This window comes from Mustelus asterias, chromosome 9 (genome assembly GCF_964213995.1).
Source record: "Mustelus asterias chromosome 9, sMusAst1.hap1.1, whole genome shotgun sequence".
Taxonomy (NCBI): Eukaryota; Metazoa; Chordata; class Chondrichthyes; order Carcharhiniformes; family Triakidae; genus Mustelus; species Mustelus asterias.
Window position 1 is genome coordinate 59,068,365 of NC_135809.1, and position 22,234 is coordinate 59,090,598.

General features: G+C 43.7%; 1 protein-coding gene across 5 annotated transcripts in view; it reads left to right on the forward strand.

Annotated features, from left to right (window-relative positions):
• The window catches only part of tbxas1 (thromboxane A synthase 1 (platelet)), a 283,372-nt gene that overhangs the window by 132,077 nt on the left and 129,061 nt on the right, over positions 1–22,234 (forward strand). For all 5 annotated transcript variants that reach the window (XM_078220257.1, XM_078220256.1, XM_078220255.1 and 2 more), the window contains one exon: positions 6,611–6,663. In XM_078220257.1, the coding sequence (XP_078076383.1) occupies positions 6,611–6,663 (53 nt within the window). The remainder of the gene's footprint in view (positions 1–6,610; positions 6,664–22,234) is intronic.

Sequence of the window (22,234 nt, forward strand, 5' to 3'; positions counted from 1 at the left end):
CTACACAAAATTCCCCCAACCCCAGCTTACCAAACAACATTCCTCCTCACATCTCAATGAATTGACTTCAAGGATCACCTTCTTGATTTCCAAACTCTCCAGAGCCTGGCCACCCCCTGGCTCAGCCACCTCCTTCAATAATATGATCATTGCTCTGATGCTGGATTCCTTCTCATTTCACATCTCCCCCTCAGCACCATTAAAGTTTATTTATTAGTGTCACAAGTGGACTTACATTAACACTGCAATTAAGTGACAGTCCCCTTCATTTTAGCCACTATGGTTGTACACCTTGGAATATTGTTCTTGCTTTCCGCCATGACTGTTTAGCACACCGTTTACTCCCGAGTTAGAAGGTCGTGGGTACAAGTCTCATTCCAGACACTCGAGCACAAAATCTAGGTTGACGCTCCAGCGCAGTCCAGGGGTATGCTACACTGTTGGAGATACTAAGTGATGTTAAATCGAGGCCTCCCAAAATGTCCCATGGTATACTTTGAAAAAGTGCAGGGGAGCTCCCCCCAGCATCTTGACTAGTATTTACTCCTCAACCAATACCACAAAAATAGGTCATCCGTTATTAACACATTGCTGTCTGTGGGAACTTGCTGTGTAAAGTGACAACCGGGTTTCCAACACTGATTGCACATCAAAAGTAATTCTTTGGGTGTGAAGTGCTTTAGGAAGTGCTATATAAATGAGAGTTTTTTTTTAACTTTTCACTCTTTTCAGCTCTTAACACTGAATTTCAGAGGTTCTGCAGTTTAATGTATCTATGGTAGGTTTTTTACTTGCTGCCATTATGAGACAATACATTTCCCTTTCCTTTGATTGTACAGGCTGTTGTTCCCCCAGTGGCTCACAAAAGACAAGTGATCTCTAAACTCTCAGAAGCAAAAATGGAAAAGCAAAAGGAGCCCAAGAAGGAAATGATGCAATAATCACCATTGTCTAGGAATTCTTGTTGAGGGTTCTCAGAGATACAGGAATAGGTGCCAATTAAGCATGACTTTTGCAGCATGAGTCCCCCGACAATGACTCATAACTGGACAGTCAGACTAACAGAGCGTAGCAATGGAGCTGGCTTCCAAAAATCACAGAACCGCCCATCATATGAGTTGGTGAGATAGCAAGGAGTTAGCACCTGTCGAAGTTGAGAGGCTTTAGGAACAGAATTGAAACCTTAGTTGGCTAAGGTAGACTGGGAGCAAAAACGTTATGGTGGGACAATTGAGGAACAGTGGAGGACTTTCAAAGCGACTTTTCACAGTGCTCAGCAAAAGTATATACCAGTGATAAGGAAGGACTGTAGAAAAAGAGATGATCAGCCATGGATATCTAAGGAAATAAAGGAGGGTATCAAATTGAAAGAAAATGTATACAAAGTGGCAAGGGTTAGTGGGAAACTAGAGGATTGGGATATCTTTAAAGGTCAACAGAAAGCCACAAAAAAACTATAAAGAAAAGTAAGATGAATTATGAGAGTAAACTAGCTCAGAATATAAAAACACAGCAAAAGTTTCTACAAATATATGGAACGAAAAAGAGTGGCTAAAATAAATATTGGTCCTTTAGAGGATAAGAAGGGAGATGTAATAACTGGAAATGAGAAAATGGCTGAGGCAATGAACGGGTATTTTGTGTCGGTCTTCACAGTGGAAGACACAAATAACATGCCAAAAATTGATGACAGGAAGGCTATGGCAGGTGAGGACCTAGAAACTATCATTATCACGAAAGAGGTAGGGCAAGTTAATGGGGCTAAAGGTAGACAAGTCTCCTGGCCCTGATGGAATGCATCAGGGTACTAAAAGAGATGGCAGGGGAAATAGCAAATGCACAAGTGGTAATTTACCAAAATTCGCTGGACTTTGGGGTGGTTCCTGCAGATTGGAAAACAGCAAATATGACGCCACTGTTTAAAAAAGGAGGTAGACAAAAGGTGGGTAACTATAGGCCGGTTAGCTTAACTTCTGTAGTAGGGAAAATGCTTGAATCTATCATCAAGGAAAAAATAGTGAGACATCTAGATATAAATTGTCCCATTGGGAAGACGCAGCATGGGTTCATGAAGGCAGGTCATGTTTGACTAATTTGGTGGAATTCTTTGAGAACATTACATGCGCAGTGGACAATGGGGAACCTGTGGATGTGGTGTATCTGGATTTCCAGAAGGCATTTGACAAGGTGCCGTACGGGTAATTACGGGTAATATATTAGCATGAGTAGAGGATTGGTTAACTAACAGAAAGCAAAGAGTGGGGATAAATGGGTGTTTTTCTGGTTGGCGATCAGTGACTAGTGGTGTACCTCAGGGATCAGTGTTGGGACTGCAATTGTTTACGATTTACATAGATGATTTGGAGTTGGGGACCAAGTGTAGTGTCAAAATTCGCAGATGACACTAAGATGAGTGGCAGAGTAAAGTGTGCAGAGGACGCTGAAAATCTGCAAAGGGATATAGATAATATTGAGTGGGCGAGGTTTGGCAGATGGAGTACAATGTTGGTAAATGTGAGATCATCCATTTTGGTAGGAATAACAGCAAAATGGATTTTTATTTAAATAGTAAAAAATTGCAGCATGCTGCTGTGCAGAAGGACCTGGGAGTTGGTTTGCAGGTGCGGGAGGTAATTAAGAAGGCAAATGGAATTTTGTCTTTCATTGCTAGAGGGATGGAGTTTAAAAACAGTGAGGTTATGTTGCAGCTGTATAAAGTGCTGGTGAGGTCACACCTGGAGTACTGTGTATAGTTTTGGTCTCCTTACTTGAGAAAGGATATACTGGGACTGGAGGGAGGAGATTCACTAGGTTGATTCCGGAGTTGAGAGGGTTGGCTTATGAGGAGAGACTGAGTAGACTGGGGCTATACTCATTGGAATTCAGAAGAATGAGGAGAGATCTTACAGAAACATATAAGATAGAAGCAGGGAAGTTGGTTCCACTGGCAGGTGAAACTAGAACGAGGGGGCATAGCCTCAAAATAAGGGGGAGCAGATTTAGGATTGAGTTGAGAGGAACTTCTTCACACAAGTGTTGTGAATCTGTTCAATTCCCTGCCCAGTGAAGCAATTGAGGCTATCTCATTGAAAGTTTTTAAGGAAGGATAGATAGATTTTTGAACAGTAAAGGAATTAAGGGTTATGGTGAGCGGGCGGGTAAGTGGAGCTGAGTCCACGAAAAGATCAGCCATGATCTTATTGAATGGCGAAGCAGATTCGAGGGGCCACATGGCCTACTCCTGTTCCCAGTTCTTATGTTCTTATGAAACAAGCCTGTGTCATTGCCACCCATGGACTTTCATGAAGAGTTGGAGCATTCATCAGTAATTGATGGAACCTGAACAGCCTTCAATAATATAAATCTGACCATGGGCTTGCAAGCCAAAATATTAATCCACTAACTACTCCAAGTAAAACGTGTTGGGAATTCAGTATGTTAGAGGCAGGTACAGTAGACATTTAAGTAAAACCTCTTGAGAAAGCTAACTCTCCCAAGTATTATTTAAATGCAGAAAAATTGCAGAAAGGACTCGGGTACTTGTGCACAAAACACAGAAAGCTAGACCACAGGTGCAGCAGTTAATCAGGAAGGAATGTTGGCCCATATTTCCAGGGGGTTGGAGTATAAAACTAGGGAAATCTTGCTGCAACTGTACAAAGTACTGGTGAGATCACACCTGGAGTACTGTGAGCAGTTTTGATCCCCTTATTTAAGGAAAGATATTGGGCACAACCTTACCTGCTGTTTGCACCATGTTCCTGCTGCAGCGAAGTCAGAGAATTTGGCGGGTGAAGAAGGAGCAGGGTTCCAAAAGCTTGTGATTCCAAATAAATCTGTTGGACTTCAACCTGGTGTTGTGAGACTTCTTACTGTGTATATTTAAGGCTGAGATAGATTTTTGATCAGTAAGGGAATTAAAATGTAATGACTTCAACAAGGCCCGTGAGGTTGGCTTTTGGAGTATGAGCTCCCTGATTGAGGTAACGATTGCCTGCCCAATCAGGGAGTCTCACCTGTACATATATTGTGTTAGGGCTACTGACACTTCAGATTCTGACTTTGTCGTATGAGAGAAGCGCCTGTTCTACATACCCCGTCCATGATGGACGCCAAGTTGGAGGAACCTGACCTGGCACTGAAATGCCACAAGAGACCCATGAGGCACGTGAACTGCTAAGTTTCCCCATGAATGGGGAGAGGGGTGTAATGGCCTCAACAAAGCCCATGAGGTTGGCCTTTTGAAGTATGACCTCCCTGATTGGGCAGGCAATCATTACCTCAATCAGGGAGTCTCACCTGCATATATATTAAGGAGTGTCAGGGCTACTGAAACTCTGGATCCTGACTTTGTATCTGAAGCATTCTTAGGAGTGGAATTAAGTTTGTAAATAAAGGAAATCTGGTAAAGGAACACCAGCCTCAAAGGTGTTATTTCACAAGGGTTACGTGGAAAGATCTGGAAAGTGCATAAGAGGACAGCTGGATCAGCCATTATCCCATTGAATGGTGGAGCAGACTCGTTGGGGCGGGGTTGGGGGGAGTGGTGAATGGCCTACTCCTGTTCCTATTTCTTATGAACTTATGGTCTAAGTGGAGCTTGATCTTTGAATCAGGAGGTTTTGGGCTCAAGTCCCACTACAGACTTGAGCACATGATCTTCACTGACATTTCATTGTTGGAGGGTCTGCCTGTCAGATGAGTTGCTAAACTGTAGACCCGTCTACCTTTTCAGGTAATATAAAAGATCTCATGATGCTATTGAAAGAACAATGAAACTCTTTTCCAACAATTATTCTTCATCTAATACTACCAAAAGCAAGTTAACTGTTCACTCATCTTTGGATTGTGGAATTTTACTGGATGTATAATGGCTGGCAGGATAGCAACAGTGATTACACTTCAATTCACTGGTTGCAAATTATTTGGTGACATCCAAGGTTGTGAAAGCATGACATTAATTTAATGTCTTCCACTTCTCCCAATACAATATAGGTGGGAACCAGTTGGATGAAGATATATTTATAATAGGATGGGAATTAATCTGTGGGGCTTATTCCAGTGCATATACTACTGTGGTTTAATTTCCTTTTCACCTAGAAAAATACAAGCAAAAAGAATTTGTGTGACAAGCCACCTGAGTGGATGATTCTGTAGTCGTGCTGTTTGTGTCCTTTTGGGAAATCTTTCTCTCCAGAATTCATTAACTAAGGAGCATTCACACAGGACTCATAGAATCATACAGTGCAGAAGGAGGCCATTCGGCCCATTGATCCTGTACAGATAACTATCCCATGCAGATCCTATCCCCGTAACCCTGTTAATTTACTGTGTTAATCCCCCTGACATGAAGGGGCAATTTACCATGGCCAATCCACCTAACCACACATCTTTGGATGAAGAAACTGGAGGAAACCCATGCAGACACGGGGAGAACATGCAAACTCCAGACACTCAGTGACCTGAGGCCGGAATTGAACCCGGATCCCTGGTGCTGTGAGGTAGCAGTGCTAACCACTGTGCCATTGTGCTGCCCCATCTCTGCAATGTCAGTACCTCATTTCATAGCAGCTCTTCCTGAGTGAGACCAGACAGTGGGGGGATATTCAGCTGGCGTTCATCGTGGGTGAAAATGGCAGTGCCGGCAGCAAATCCAGTGAGACCACGAGAACGAGTAGCTCACCGGTGAGATCTCATTCCTGGATTTTCCCTGCCCCTTGCCGGTGACGCTACGAGGTTCCTGCCCAAAAGGGAACCTAATTTCAATACATTTAAATGTATTTAATGGGCTTCCTTGCCATATGTTCCCCCAAGTAGGCAACCCCCCCAAATCTGAAGCTGTTGAGGGGAACCAACGTAAATCCCAATGGGGAGAGGAACATGCTGAGGCAGTGCCCTAGCACTGCTCCATGGCACCCTGGCAGTGCCAGCCAGGCAGTGCCTGGGAGCTGTCTGCCAGGGGCAGACCCTCTGCAGAGCCCCATTGGGGGGGGGTGTGGGGTGGGTTGTCCTTGGATATGGAGGGGGGGAGGGGCCTGATGTTCATTGGGGAGGGTTGCCCTTTGGTGTTTTTTGGGGTTTTGGGTGAGGGTCCTCCATGTCTGCCAGGGATGTCAGGGAATCTATTTCAAATGTTGACCGGGGCACTCCTTCTGTGGCTGGCTTTGCCAGCTCTATCAGGCCCCACCCTACCAGAGTGGCACAAACCATGTCCCCACATTCTCTTTGCTCAGATTGCCAGAGAATCTGGTGAGAAAACTCGGTTGTGCAGCTGGGGAGACTGACACTCTAACAAATGATGGGAAGATTCCACCAGCGATTGTCCGAAGAGTATTGGGGCAAGGATTTAGGAGGTCAGCGAATTCTAATGTGGAGATGGAACCCAGGCTGATCAATCTGCTCACTGGTACACGGCAATGATGCTATTCACTGTTAAACCTCCTGTTCAGCTCAGCTAACTCATCGTAGTCTCATGTTAGAATCTGGACTTTTTGCTCTGTAGGATTCCATTACATTTTACCAACTGAATTAGTGGTATGTTTATTAGGTTTGTTTTCAATGCTAATTTACATATTTAAATTATCTTTAAATTATCTTTGTTTTCGACCAGGGTTTTTTTGAGGCACTGCAGGAGTTGGTCCAGAAGTACGGCCGAGTTTGTGGGTAAGTAGATTATTACGGTCTAAAACTTTTATAATTGCACTGACCTCCCAGACAAAAGGGGGGACTTTAACCAGGGATAACTTCTTTAACCAGAGACTGGTTAGAATAAGAACATAAATAGAAAAACAAGTAGGCCATTCGGCCATGAAGCTGCTTCACCATTCAATAAGATCATGGCTGATATGATCATCACCTCAACTCCACTTTCCTGCCTGCCCTGTAACCCTTGACTTCCTTGGAGATCAAAGATCTGTCTAACTCAGTCTTGAATATTTTCAATAGTCCAAGGTAGAAAATTACAAAGAATAACAAATCTCTGGGACAACAAATTCTTCCTCATCTCCATCTTAAATGGGAAACCCCTTTTGTGGAACTCATACTACAAGGAGTATTTGAGGTGAATAGTAAAGATGCATTTAAGAAGAAAGCAGATAAATATATGAGGGAGAATGGAATAGCGGGATATAATAATGGTGTGAGATAAAGAAAATGCTCCAGTCAATAAAAAGAAGGAAGCATATGTCAAGTGTAGGCAGCTGGGGTCAAGTAAATCCCTTGAGTAGTTTAGGGGGTGTAGGCGCACACTTAAAAGGGAAATCAGGAAGGTGGAAAGCGGGCATGAGATAGCTTTGGCAGATAAAGTAAAGGAGAATCCAAAGAGATTCTACAAGTATGTTAAGGGCAAAAGAGTAACTAAGGAGAGAATAGGGCTCCTTAAAGATCAATGATGTTGCCTATGTGTGGAGCTACAGGAGAAGGTGAGATCCTAAATGAATGTTTCTTGTCAGTATTTATCATGGAGAAAGACATGGCAGCTAGGGAACTCGAGGAAGTAAATAGTCTTGAAAAGCATCCACATTACAGAAGAGGACATGCTGGAGGTCTTGGAATGCATAAAGGTAGAGAAATCACCAGGACCTGATTAATTGTATCCCAGGATATTGTGGGAAGCTAGGGAAGAAATTGCGAGGCCCCGAGTGGAAATATTTGTATCACTGGTTTGTCTTACCAAAATGCAATATCTTGCAGTTATCTGGTTCTGGACTTCAGCCAGACCAACCACTTAACAAAATCAGGATGGTGAGAAATATATGGAGTAGAAAGGCAAATGATACTTAAGAAGATCACAGATATACTTTGAAAAAGGATTGCAAGAATCTGACAATTATTTGTCGATTTGGTTAAAGTACCATTTAACATATAGCAGAAATGCTGTGCTACAACAGCAACTTGCATTTATATTGCGTCTTTAACATGGTAACTGCGCCAAGATGCTTCACAGGAACATTGTCAAACAAAACTTGATACAGAGACACATGGGTCAGGTGCCAAAAGCTTGGACAAAGAGTTGCGTTTTAAGGAGTATCTGAAAGGAGGAAAGAGAAGTAGAAATGTTTAGGAAGGAGTGCCATAGCTTAGAGATTTGACAGCTGAAGGCATGACTACCAGTGGTAAAGTGTGTAAAATCAGGGACGTCTTACTTTAGAGAGATGCTGCTCCTAGTGGAAGCTACTTTTTTGAAGAGCACAAGGGAATGCTGAGAGATGAATCCATTTGAGAAGAAAGATAACTAGAAAATTTGATATTTTCCTCAATGAAAAGCAGTCTAGTTTGAACACACACTTTTTCTTAAATTGTTTTGTGCCTACATGAAAACAGTATACCGTTAATATCCACTCTTCATTTATTCTTGCTGTCCCTGCAAGTTTGACTGATATACGAAGTGCTTTGTATGGCAAAGTCAGTCCTCTATCCAGTTTATTTTGTTCTTTGCCTTTTATTTTGCAATGCAGCTTAGAACTCCGAGATCCTATCCAGTGGAATAATAAATAATTCAGTCCAGCGTGACATTCTAGCCCAGATTTACCCACACTGTCACTGGAAGGGGGTCGTGGAGAAGGGAGTGTATTGGAGGTAATCATGAATTCAGCCTGGGAGTAACTCAGATCTGTGATTTGAAGTTACTGTCCTCAATTTAGCAAGTCCATGAGATACAGTGGCTTTGGGAAACAAGGATCTAGAAAATGAAGAAAACAATTAATTGTCTGATTTTACGCACACTAATTGTGGTCTGTATCATTCTGGTAGGTGATGGATTCTTGACCTTACTCCTGTCTGTGCGAACAGGTTCTGTGCCAAAGAGCCTGAGATTTGGTGCCTAGAGGGAGAAGGGGAAAAAAACTGGCAGAAACATCTTTATTGTATAGTTTTTATGCCATGCGAAATGTGATCACTGGAATCGCTGAGGACATTTGATACCCAGGGTGTTTAAATCATCCCGGTGTTTAAATCATCCCAGTGTTTACTTGTGCAGAAATATCAACACAGCACTGATTGCCTGCACTTGCTATGAGTTACCTTGAGGGTTCAAGAGCAAGGCATTGTAAATAAAGGATTAAATGTGCAAGATTTAAAACATATATAACTTGGAGGGGAAGTTGGAGGTGGTGGTATTTCCATGCACCTGCTGTTCCTAGTTATTCTAACTGGTGGAGTTCTTGTGTTAGGAAGGTGCTGTCAAGGAAACCCTGATAGGTTTCTGCAATACATCTTATATATGGTACACACAACTGCTATTCAGTTCTAGTAGTCGAGGGAGTGAATATTTAAGGTGGTAAAAGGGGTGTCAATCAAGCAGACTGTTTTATTCTGGAAGGTGTTGACCTTCTTGAGTGTTGCTGGCGCTGCATTCATCCAGGCAAGCACAGGGTTTTTAATCACATGTAGCTTGTAGATGATGGACAGGCTTTGGGAGTCAGGAGGTGAGTTACTGGAAAATTACTAGCCTCTGACCTGCTTTTGTAACTACAGCATTTTATGTGGCTAGTCCGGTTAATTTTGTAGTCAATGGTAACTCCCAGGATAGGGGATAGGTAGCGGATTCAGAAATGGTAATGCCATTGAATATCAAGAGGGCGATGTTTGGATTGTCTCTTGTTGCAGATGATCTTTGTCTGCCACTTGTGTGACATCAGTGTTGCCACTTGTCACTTAGCAGCCCAAGCCTGAATATTATCCAGGTCTTGCTGCATGCAGATAGAGGCTGCTTCATTATCTGAGGAGTTGAAAATGAAACTGAAGTTGCAATTACCAGCAAAAAATCCCCACTTCTGACATTAGGATGGAAGGGAGGTAAGTCATTGATGAAGCAGCTATAGATGGTTGGGCCTAAGACATTGCCCTGAGGAACCCCTGCAGTGATATCCTAGTACGGAGATGCTTTGACTTCAATATCCACATGCATCTTCCTTTGTGCTCAGTATGGCTCAGCCAGTGGAGAGTTTACCCCTTGATTCCTGTTGATGTCAATTTTACTGGGCTGCTTGGTGTGACACTCAGACAAGTGGTGTCTTGATGTAAAGGGCAGCCACTCTCACCTCACCTCTTGAGTTCAGCTCTTTAGTCCATGTTTGGACCAAGGCTGTAATGAAATCAGGAGCCAAGCATTGGTGAGCAGGTTATTGGTAAGTGTTGCTTGACAATATCTTCCATCACTTTGCTGATGATCCAGAGGAGACTGACAGGGTGGCAATTGGCTGAATCAGATTTGTCCTGCCTTTTATGGACTGACATATTTGGGAAATTTTCCATTTTGTAGGGCAGGTGCCAATGTTGTGGTTGTACTGGATCAGCTTGGATAGAGGAGTAGCCTGTTTCCATGTTGTAACTTCCTTGAATTTCTTGTTATCATCTCCTCTGTCACCAGCAAATGGAAAACCTGCACATCTTTTAATCATCACAGAATCTTCATCCGTTAAAGGCACTCAAGGTGCTGCTTCCCCAGTGTTTCTGTGTTCTGACCAGCGCTATTTGAGCTGGTTGGAGTTGTAAGGATTTCTGCATTAGAGTTGCCAGTGGCTACTGCATTCAAATACTCTGGATGAAATTTGAATTGCGTAATCTTACCATCTTTAAATTATGGTGCGGTTTTGGTGGCATTAAGGGTCACAGAGTCATACAGAAACAGTCCCTCCGGCCCAACCATCAAATACCAATCTATACTAATCCCATTTACCAGCACTTTGTCCACAACCTGCTATGCCATGGCAATTTAAGTGCTTCTTAAATGTTGCGAGAGTGGTCCCTCTTTGCCCTCCTAATTTATTTTTTAAGTACACCTGTACATTCTCTGTAGTCATGAAGGGCCTCTGTTTTCAGTGTTCTGTACCTCTATATGGGGAAGCAATGACTGAGTGGTATTATCGCTAGACTGTTAATCCAGAAACCCAGATAATGTTCTGTGGACCTGGGTTTGAATCCCAACACGGCAGATGGTGGAATTTGAATCCAATAAAAAATACCTGGAATTGAGAGTCCACTGATGACCATGAAACCATTGTCGATTGTCGGAAAAACCCATATGGTTCATTAATGTCCTGAAGAGAAGGAAATCTGCTGTCCTTACCCGGTCTGGCCTATATGTGATTCCAGTGCCACAGCAATGTGGTTGACTCTCAGTTGCCCTCTGAAGTGGCCTAGCAAGCCACTCAGTTGTATCAATTGCTTCAAAGCCAATAAAAAGGAATGAAACTGGATGGACTACTTGGCATTGACATAGGCATTGGAAAAGACAATGGCAAAGCAAACAGCCCCACCGACCCTGCAAAATCCTCTTACTGACATCTGGGGGCTAGTGCCAAAATTGGGAGAGCTGTCTCACAGACTAGTCAAGCAACAGGCTAACATAGTCATTCTCAAGGAACCATACCTGACAGATAACACCCCAAACACCACCATTACCATCCCTGGATATGTCCTGTCCCACCGGCAGGACAGACCCAGCAGAGGTGGCAGCACAGTGGTATACAGTCGGGAGGGAGTTTCCCTGGGAGTCCTCAACGTTGACTCCGGACCTCATGTAGCCTCATGGCTTCAGGTTAAACATGGGCAAGGAAACTGCTTACTGGTTACCACGTACTGTCCTGCTTCAGTTGATGAATCAGGACTCCAGCAAGTTGAACAACACTATGAGGAAGCACTAAGAGTAGCAAGGGCGCAAAATGTACTCTGGGTAGGGGATTTCCAATGTCCACCACCAAGAGTGGCTCAGCAGCAGCCTTATTGATCGAGCTCGGGTCCTAAAGGATATAACTGCTAGACTGAGTCTGCGGCAGATGGTGAAGGAACCAACAAGAAGGAAAAACATCCTTACCAAGCTGCTGACTGCAGATGCATCTGTCCATGACAGTATCGGTAAGAGTGACCACCGCACAGTTCTTATGGAGACGAAGTCCAGCCTTCACATTGAGAATAACATCTATCGTTTGTATGGCATTATCAGCGTGCTAAAAGGGACAGACTTTGAACTGATCTAGCAACTCAAGACTGGGCATCTATGAGACTCTGGGTCATCAACAGCATCAGAACTGCACTCCAGCACAATGTACAACCTTATGACCCAGCATTTCTCCCACTCAGTCATTACCATCAAGCCAGGGTATCAACCCTGGTTCAATGGAGGATGCAGGAGGGCATGCCAAGAGCAGCACCAGGCATACCTAAAAATGAGGTGTCAACCTGGTGAAGCTACGAGACAGGACTACTTGCATGCCAAACAGCATAATCATGATAGACATAGCTAAGCCATCCCACAACCAAAGGATCAGATCCAAGCTCTGTAGTCCTGCCACATCCAGTCATAAATGGTGGTGACAATTAAATAACTCACTGGAGGAGGAGGCTCCACAAATATCCCCATCCTCAGAGATGGAGGAGCCCAGATCATCAGTGCAAAAGATTTGTAGCAATCTTCAGCCAGAAGTCCTGAGTGGGTGATCCATCTTGGCCTCTTCCAGAGGTACCCAGCATCTCAGATGCCAGTGTGCAGCCAATTCGATTCACTCCATGTGATATCAAGAAATGGTTGGAGGCACTGGATGCTGCAAAGGCAATGGGCCCTGACAATATTCTGGCAATAATACTGAAGACTTTGCGCCAGAATTTTCCACTCTCCTAGCCAAGCTCTTCCAGTACAGTTATAAACACTAGCATCTACCCAACAATGAGGAAATTTGCCCAAGTATTGACAAAAAGCAGGGCAAATCCAACCCGGCCAATTACCATCCCACCAGTCTGCTCTCAATCATCAGTAAAGTGATGGAAGGGATCATCAACAGTGCTATCAAGCAGCACCTGTTCAGCAATAACCTGCTTAGTGTCGCTCAGTTTGGGTTTCGCCAGGGTCACTCAGCTCTTGACCTCATTACAGTCTTGGTTCAAACATGGATGAATGAGCTGAATTCCAGAAGTGAGGTGAGAGTGACTGCCCTTGACATCAAGGCTGCATTTGACCAAGTGTGGCATCAAGGAGCCCTAGCAAAACTGGAATTAATGGATATCGGGGGCAAACACTCTGCTGGTTGGACTCATACCTGGCACATAGGAAGATGGTTGTGGTTGTGGGGAGTCAGTCATCACAGCTCCAAGACATCTCTGCAGGAGTCCCTCAGGGTAGTGTCCTAGGTCCAACCCCCTTCAGCTGTTTCATTAATTACCTTCCCTCCATCATAAAGTCAGAAGTGGGGATATTTGTCGATGATTGCACAATGTTCAGCATCATTCGCGATGCCTCAGACATTGAAGCAGTCCATGTTCAAATGCAACAATATCTGGACAATATCCAGGCTTAGGCTGACAAGTGGCAAGTAACATTCGCGCCACACAAATGCCAGGCAATGACTATCACCAATAAGAGACACGCTAACCACCGCCCCTTGACATTCAATGGTATTATCATCACTGAATCCCCCACTGTCAATATCCTTGGAGTTACCATTCATCAGAAACTCAACTGGACTTGCCACATAAACACAGTGGCTACAAGAGTAGGTCAGAAGCTAGGAATACTGCGGCGAGCCACTCAACTCCTGGCTCCCCAAAGCCTATCCACCATCTACAAGGCACAAGTCAGGAGTGTGATGGAATACTCCCCACTTGCCTGGATGGGTGCAGGTTCAACAATACAAGAAGCTTGACACCATCCAGGACAAAGCAGCCCACTTGACTGGCACCACATCCACAAACATCCACTACCTCTACCACCGACGCTCAGTAGCAGTGTATACTATCTACAAGACGCACTGCAGAAATTCACAAAGATCATTAGATAGCATCTTCCAAACCCACAACCACTTCCACCTAGAAGGATAAGGGCAGCGGATACATGGGAACACCACCACTTGCAAGTTCCCCTCCAAACCACTCACTGTCCTGACTTGGAAATATATCCAGTAAGAAGTTTAACAACACCAGGTTAAAGTCCAACAGGTTTATTTGGTAGCAAAAGCCACACAAGCTTTCGAGGCTCTAAGCCCCTTCTTCAGGTGAGTGGGAATTCTGTTCACAAACAGAATTTATAAAGACACAGACTCAATTTACATGAATAATGGTTGGAATGCGAATACTTACAACTAATCCAGTCTTTAAGAAACAAAACAATGGGAGTGGAGAGAGCATCAAGACAGGCTAAAAAGATGTGTATTGTCTCCAGACAAGACAGCCAGTGAAACTCTGCAGGTCCACGCAACTGTGGGAGTTACAAATAGTGTGACATAAACCCAATATCCCGGTTGAGGTCGTCCTTGTGTGTGCGGAACTTGGCTATCAGTTTCTGCTCAGCGACTCTGCGCTGTCGTGTGTCGCGAAGGCCGCCTTGGAGAACGCTTACCCGAATATCAGAGGCCGAATGCCCGTGACCGCTGAAGTGCTCCCCAACAGGAAGAGAACAGTCTTGCCTGGTGATTGTCGAGCGGTGTTCATTCATCCGTTGTCGCAGCGTCTGCATAGTTTCCCCAATGTACCATGCCTCGGGACATCCTTTCTTGCAGCGTATCAGGTAGACAACGTTGGCCGAGTTGCAAGAGTATGTACCGTGTACCTGGTGGATGGTGTTCTCACGTGAGATGATGGCATCTGTGTCGATGATCCGGCACGTCTTGCAGAGGTTGCTGTGGCAGGGTTGTGTGGTGTCTTGGTCACTGTTCTCCTGAAGGCTGGGTAGTTTGCTGCGGACAATGGTCTGTTTGAGGTTGTGCGGTTGTTTGAAGGCAAGAAGTGGGGGTGTGGGGATGGCCTTGCCGAGATGTTCGTCTTCATCAATGACATGTTGAAGGCTCCGGAGGAGATGCCGTAGCTTGTCCGCTCCGGGGAAGTACTGGACAACGAAGGGTACTCTGTCCACTGTGTCCCGTGTTTGTCTTCTGAGGAGGTCGGTGCGGTTTTTCGCTGTGGCGCGTTGGAACTGTTGATCAATGAGTCTAGCGCCATATCCTGTTCTTATGAGAAATATATCGCCATTCCTTTGCAGTTGCTGGGTCAAAATCCTGGAATTCCCTCCCTAACGGCATTGTAGGTGATGTGGACTGCAGTGTTTCAAAAAGGCAGCTCAATACCCTCTTCTCAAGGGCAACTTGGGATGGGCAATAAATGCTGGCCAGTCAGTGAAGCCCATGTCCCACGAATGAATAAAAAAAACTATCATATGCTTCCTTTTTTGTCTTTATCATATCCTCGATATCCTTTGACATCCAGGGTTCACTGGACTTGCCACCCTTGCCCTTCACTCTTAGAGGAACACATTGGCCCTAAACTCTCACTATTTCACTTTTAAATGACTCTCACTTTTCAAGTCTACATTTATCTGCAAGTATCTGCTCCCAATCTATGTTTACCAGACCCTGTCTAATGATACTGAAATTGGCCTTCCCCCAATCCAGACACTTGAGTTCTTAACTTAGAAAGAACTTAGAAACCCTACAGTACAGAAAGAGGCCATTCGGCCCATCGAGTCTGCACCGACCACAATCCCACCCAGGCCCTACCCCCATATCCCTACATATTTTATCCACTAATCCCTCTGACCTACGCATCTCAGGACACTAAGGGGCAATTTTTTTTTAGCATGGCCAATCAACCTAACCCACACATCTTTGGACTGTGGGAGGAAACCGGAGCACCCGGAGGAAACCCACGCAGACACGAGGAGAATGTGCAAACTCCACACAGACAGTGTGGAGTTCTGGACTTCCCTTATCCATTTCCATATGGACACATGGCACTTTCTGTAATATAAAAGTACTGTAACAATCATTATGCCTTGGCTCATGGGCACCACTCTTGCAAAAGTAATAGGCTGGATTAAATGCAGCCCATTGTGGCAGGAACCAGGGTGGCTTGGCGCACACAGTGGTGAGAAAGGAGCCATGTCAGTTTCCAGAGGTGCCAAAACTTCCCCTGATTAAGTCAGAGAGCAGAATGGGCTGATGTGGGATTTTCAGCTGCCAATGGCACGATGTCAATCCAGCTGATAAATGAACCAATTGACACCCATTATTCATGAGATCAAAGCAATTGGGTGATGGCTCAGGGATTAAATGGGCTTTCCCATGCCTCCTGAAGGCCAGACATCAAATCCTGTCAGATTTGTCAGAGGCCTTCCAGGCACTCATGTCTGTTTAAGGGACCTGGCATTTGCAAGTGGGGGGGTGGATGCTGCTGAAAGCTCATCCCCTGCCATTACCTTCACCACCCCTACCCAACCTCTTCCTACCCAACCTCTTCCATGACCTCCAACCTGTGATTCCCATCTTGCCCTCACTCACCTTTGATCTGTGCCTCTGGTGAGTGCATTGTCAGCAGCTGCCACTGCTCTAGATATCGAGCAATCAGGTTCTTGGGGAGTGGGAGTTTACCCTGACATGGTCTTAAACCCTGGGGAAGGCCCAATGGGGACAATTAAGTACTTGAACACTGTCACGCCTCCCCCATGGAATTGATGGGGGTTCCCCACTGGAGACCCCATCAGACCGACAAAATCCAGTTTGATATATTTAAGACCCACTCCAGAAACTTGAGCACATATTGTCAGTTAACACTTCACATCAGTACTGAGCAGCACACTGTCAGACATGCTGCCTATCAGATAAGACTTTAAACTGAAGCCCCATGTGCTCTCTCAAGTGAATGTAAAAGATCCTGTGACACTATTCAAAGAGAGGCAAGGGAGCTTACTACTGTGTCCCTGTGAATTTTTATCCCTTAGCCACATTACTGAAAAGCAGATTAATTTTTTTGTTGCTTTGGCAGTTTGCTGTGTGAAATTCAGCTGCCGCATTTCCTACATTACAATCATGACTACACATTAGAAGTAATTCATGGGCTGTAAAGTGCTTTGGGATGTCTGGGGCCCTGAAAGGCACAATGGAAATGCAAGTCCTTGCTATTCTTTCATTATTTAAAATCAACAGGCAAATTATAATTACACAGCTACAGCACTGGAGTACTCTAACAGAGCCTGCCCCCCCACTCCCCCCCCAGAACTGACATCGGCACACAATACGTGCTCACAACCCCATCTGAATCACACACGCCATCTAGCGGCCACACATACACACACACACACAAAACACCATGGTTCTCAGGGTCTGGCTGTGAGACAAAGAAGACATTAATGAGCATTCCTTTTGACATCTGAGATGCAGCATAAATTCAACAGATAATGCTGTAAATAGCTGAAGGTTTCTTTAGTGGGGGGACTGCTTTTAAGTCATACCTCATCAATAAGATGGTGGTGGGCATATCTTTATTGCCATTTCAGATAGTCTTAAGTGGTTTGCGCAGCCATTCAGAAGACAGATAAGAGGTGTCCATATTGGTGCGTGACTGAGGTTACATATAGCTCAGACTGTGAAAAGGGCAGCAGGTTTTCCTCCTAAGGGGAACCAGTTGAATTTTTAAGACAATCCGACAGCTTCATGCTCGCCTTTACTGACACCAGCTTTTTAAATCCAGATTTAGATTTTTAAAATTTCAACACTGGTGTTTTCTGAATTATTTCCTCATAGACCAAAACGTGCCAACCCAGTCTGAAGTACACGAGGCAGCACATGACAGATGAAGACATTCACCATTGCAGTCTTATAGTCAGGCTTACACACAAAGAGGCTTCAGGATTAATCCCCAGTCTCTGCCAGTTTGTGATCACTTACTGCTGCTTGCAAATGAACTCTTAATATGGGTCTTTGAGAATGCATATAAGATGTCACTGTAAGGACATGATTTGGTTGACTGTCTGTCCTCTAAACACATGTTAAACAAGGGACTGCACATGGGATGGAGATAAAAGTAGAACATACTTGTTTCACTCCTAGTAGCGTGGTATATGACAAAGACACATCCACATACACAGAAAGGGCAGCACATAACCCTCCTCTCCATTCACTTTGGTGCTCGGCAGGCCAATAATACTGGGCCCCTGATGCTTCACCCCAGTCCCTGGAATGCTTACAGCTCTGCTGTTGTCATGACCAGAATACTTTTGTTCTGATTTATTTATAATTGTCAACAAGAAATCTGAAAAGGGCAATGCTTCTATTGTGCCATCAAAACAGTGACAATGGAGGTCAGGCAACTGCTGATGTTTGTATAAAATATCTTTCAAGCACTGTTCAATTTAAGTCGTATAGTTTGTGCAGCATTACTATAGTATGTATTATGATTGTCATTTGCAACGATGCACAATAACAGTGCTCAGCTGGGCGTCACAATGATTTTGATGTTGGACACGTAATTATCGGACAGGAATTATTTTATCACTTGTGTGAGCAGCGGACATAGCAATGTTGAGCAGCAAATCAAGAAGGCGGCTCACCACCACCTTCCTGAGGGCAATTAGTGATGGGCACTAAATGCTGGTGTAGCCAGCAATACCCACATTTCATGAAAGAATCAAAATAATATGGTGGAGGAAACTATCAGCAGCAACAATGTCCTAACATCATGGCATTATTTCCTCAACATGATGGATTTCAAACTTCAGCCAGCTGTTCAGAGAAGCATCAAATGGAAATGGACTCGGGTGAATGAAGGATCTGACAAACAGTCAAGGGCCTTCAAATGATAATTTGCAGCAGGTCATTGACTGAAGAAAGAAGTTTCATTTGTATAGCACCTTTCCTGATCTCCAGACCAAAGTGTACAATCCTCTACCTCAGAGCTGAGAGTGGTGCCAGTGAGCTATGACTGACACCAAAGGGACTGAACAGAGGAATGGCTTTCTCTTCCCACTCAAAGGGAAGATGTTTGACGAATGGAAGGATCGGATAAACAGATGCTGGTGAAGTGAAAGTGATGTGATGTATGGAAAAAGTGACTCGCGTGCTTCGGAGATGAAAGGCACATGTACCGGTGGGAGCTCTTTAATGATATCCTTGTCTTTCTTATGGTGCACCTTTACCACTTTATTTCCCTTAAGAAGCTGACTGCTTCCTCAGACATGGTTTCACATGTAGCCACTCTTCAAGTGTACAGGAGGTTGACAGTGATGGGAAAGGAGGGGACATTAGGGCTGAGACCAGTGATGATGTTACCAGTATCCGCATGTACTACAGGATAAAGATTTGAAGTGAAAGTTTGAGCTGATTTTAACCTCTTTTGTCAATCAGACCATCTCAACATAGACCAAGGATCTTGCTGCTTTCTTGCTTCCTCGGCTAGTTGATGAAGAGCTCTTTTTGTGTGTTTGAAAGTTTTGCACAATAATTTCCATTTACCTAGCACCTTTTAATGTGGATAAACTAATCTTCATAGGAGCATGATCAGACAAGAAAATGGCACTAGATAGAGAGACATTAGTACAAGTATACGAAATTTTGGCCAAAGACATAAGTTTTAGTTTAATCTTCTCTTCCTTTGTATTGTTCCGCAATAGTATTTTTCCATCATTCTGACCCTTGCTCAAACACAGCAGTGAGCACAAGACATTGCTGTGTGTTTTACTTCCTCCTACTGCTTGCTCGTTATGACTGGGAAATATTCCAGCTACCTCATTAATCAGCTTATCAGCTACTACTACTTACTACATCAACAGGTCCCCATTGTCCGATAAGAGTTTCCACCCAGCTTCTCGTGTAGGGACTGGCACGACTGAACAAATACTTTTGTTCCTTTCTTGCTTTTGGGTTTTTGGCATCAGACTCATTGTACATTCAACACTAAAATTCATTATTCCTGTGGTATAAAATGTCATTCACCATGTCTGAGCTATGGGGTTGACAGGTGCGAGATGAACGACCTCTGAGTAATGATGAAGGATGTCCATCCACAAACCTCTTCTTCACCGTCTTCAGATTCTGACTCTGCATTTCCTGTGATTTTCAAATATGTCAAACTTCTAGCACCTGCTGCTTTGATTTTTATCTGGTTAGCATTAGGCATTATACGAAACTGTCATTTTCCTTTCATGCTCGACCAAACCAGTAAGGGTCAACATGACACAAGACTGTTCCCTGGGAGGGTATAACAATTAAGTAGATGATAAATTGGGATATTCGCTTCAGACTATTTCAATTGCTACAAAACCATTTCTTCACTCTATTAAAGGAAAGCAGAAATCTATGGATTGTACCAAGGGCAAGAATAAGATGCAAATTGAGTTTAGAAGTAAAAGAGAATTATTGCTAACCTTTGGGGTCCAAAAGCTTGTAGATTCCAGGAGGAAGGGAGGTAGCGAATTCCCCAGTTCCATGGACTTGGAGAAGAATGAATTAAAGCAGTAGATGGTGCAATGAATCCTAATTTCAACTCAAACTACCTCGCTGTGAATTATGGTATTCATGTGTGAAAACTTTTAATAATTCTGCTAATTAATTTTGTGTTTAGATTGTTGCTTTTCCTTAAATATTTCTCAGGGACGTTGGACTGTTGAACTAGAATGGTACAATAAATGTTTACATAGATAAGTAACTCTGTTGGCATATGGGTAAACATAATGGTTCTTTGAACTTCTAACGGAAGGCTGCTTGAAGATTATCATGATGATTGACATTACCCATTTATAGCAAAGAACAAGGAATAGGTTTAGTCTGGGGAGACATGGGGCTCATGAATATTGAGACATCCGTTGTAGTTTTTAAAGATCCCTTGTGCTTCTTGAAAAGAAGGTTTTCTTTTTTAAAATTACCATTTATTATTATAATATTTAATCTTGTGGTGCTGCTCAGACTAAAATTTTATAAAGTGAGCAGTGGGCAGGCATGTGGGAATAATGCAAGATATTCATTCAAATCTGACCATCAGACCTGGTGCAGATCTTTTGCCAGCGGGGTGAGTCAGGAGAGCTCACTTCTCCTCTTATCTCAGTAGGTAGCACTCTTGCAATCTGAGACTTGAGACCATGAGCCAAGCTGCTACTCAGATGGAGCTACCATTTTTCGGATGACACTTAAAACCATTGTCTCTCAGGTGGATGTAAAATATCTCATAGCTCCATTTGAAGATGATCAGGAATCCTGGGCAATATTACCCCTTAATAAATGTTAGGAAAACAGATTATTTGGTCATTATCACAGTGCTGTTTGTGGGAGATTTTTGTGTGTAGAATGGCTGCTGTGGTCCTACGTTATATCAGTGGTTATACCTCAAAAGGACGTCACTGTAATGCGCTATGAAAGGTCCTGGGCCATATATTAGTCTTTTCCATAGCTCTGCCATTCAATAAGAGCATGGTTGAGCTGATTGTGACCTTAACTCCACTTTTCTGTCTGCCCCTTATAACTCAGAATCGTATAGATCAAAAATTTGGTTAAAACAGCCTTGAATATATTCAATGGCCCAGCTTGCATTGCTCTCTGGAAGAGGATTCCAAACACACTTTGAGAGAAGAAATTTATCCTTATCTCCATCTTAAAAGGGAACCCCTTATTTTAAACTGCTTCCCCCTCCCACCCCAGTTCTTGATTCTTCCACTCCCATCCTCTCAGCATCTACCCTGACAAGCCTCCTCAGAAGCTTATGTTTAAAATCACCACTTATTCTATTAAACTCCAATGGGTGTAGGTCTAATGTCATCATAGAAATCATCATAGAAATCATAGAAACCCTACAGTGCAGAAGGAGGCCATTCGGCCCATCGAGTCTGCACCGACCACAATCCCACCCAGGCCCTACCCCCACATATTTTACCCGCTAATCCCTCTAACCTACGCATCCCAGGACTCTAAGGGGCAATTTTTTTTTTTTAACCTGGCCAATCAACCTAACCCGCACATCTTTGGACTGGGGTGGGAGGGGGAAGCAGTTTAAAATAAGGGGTTCCCTTTTAAGATGGAGATAAGGATAAATTTCTTCTCTCAAAGTGTGTTTGGAATCCTCTTCCAGAGAGCAATGCAAGCTGGGCCATTGAATATATTCAAGGCTGTTTTAACCAAATTTTTGATGTGCTCAGCCTTTCCTCACAGGACAATGTCTTTATTCCAGGAATATGTCAAGTGAACTTTTTCTTAACTGCATCCATTGCAAGGATATCCCTCTATGTGTGGAGAACAAAACTGTACAACACACACACCAATGCCCTGTATATTTGTAGCAAGATTTCCTTACTATTATACTCCATCTCCCTTTCAATAAAGGCCAACATTCCATTTGTCTTCCTAATTACTTTCTGTACCTGTATGCTAATTTTTTTCTGATTCATGTGCAAGGTCACCCAGATCCCTCTACCACAGCAATCTGCAGCCTCTGGCTATTTAAATGATATTTTGTTTTTCCAATCTTCTTGCTGAAGTGGACAACCTCA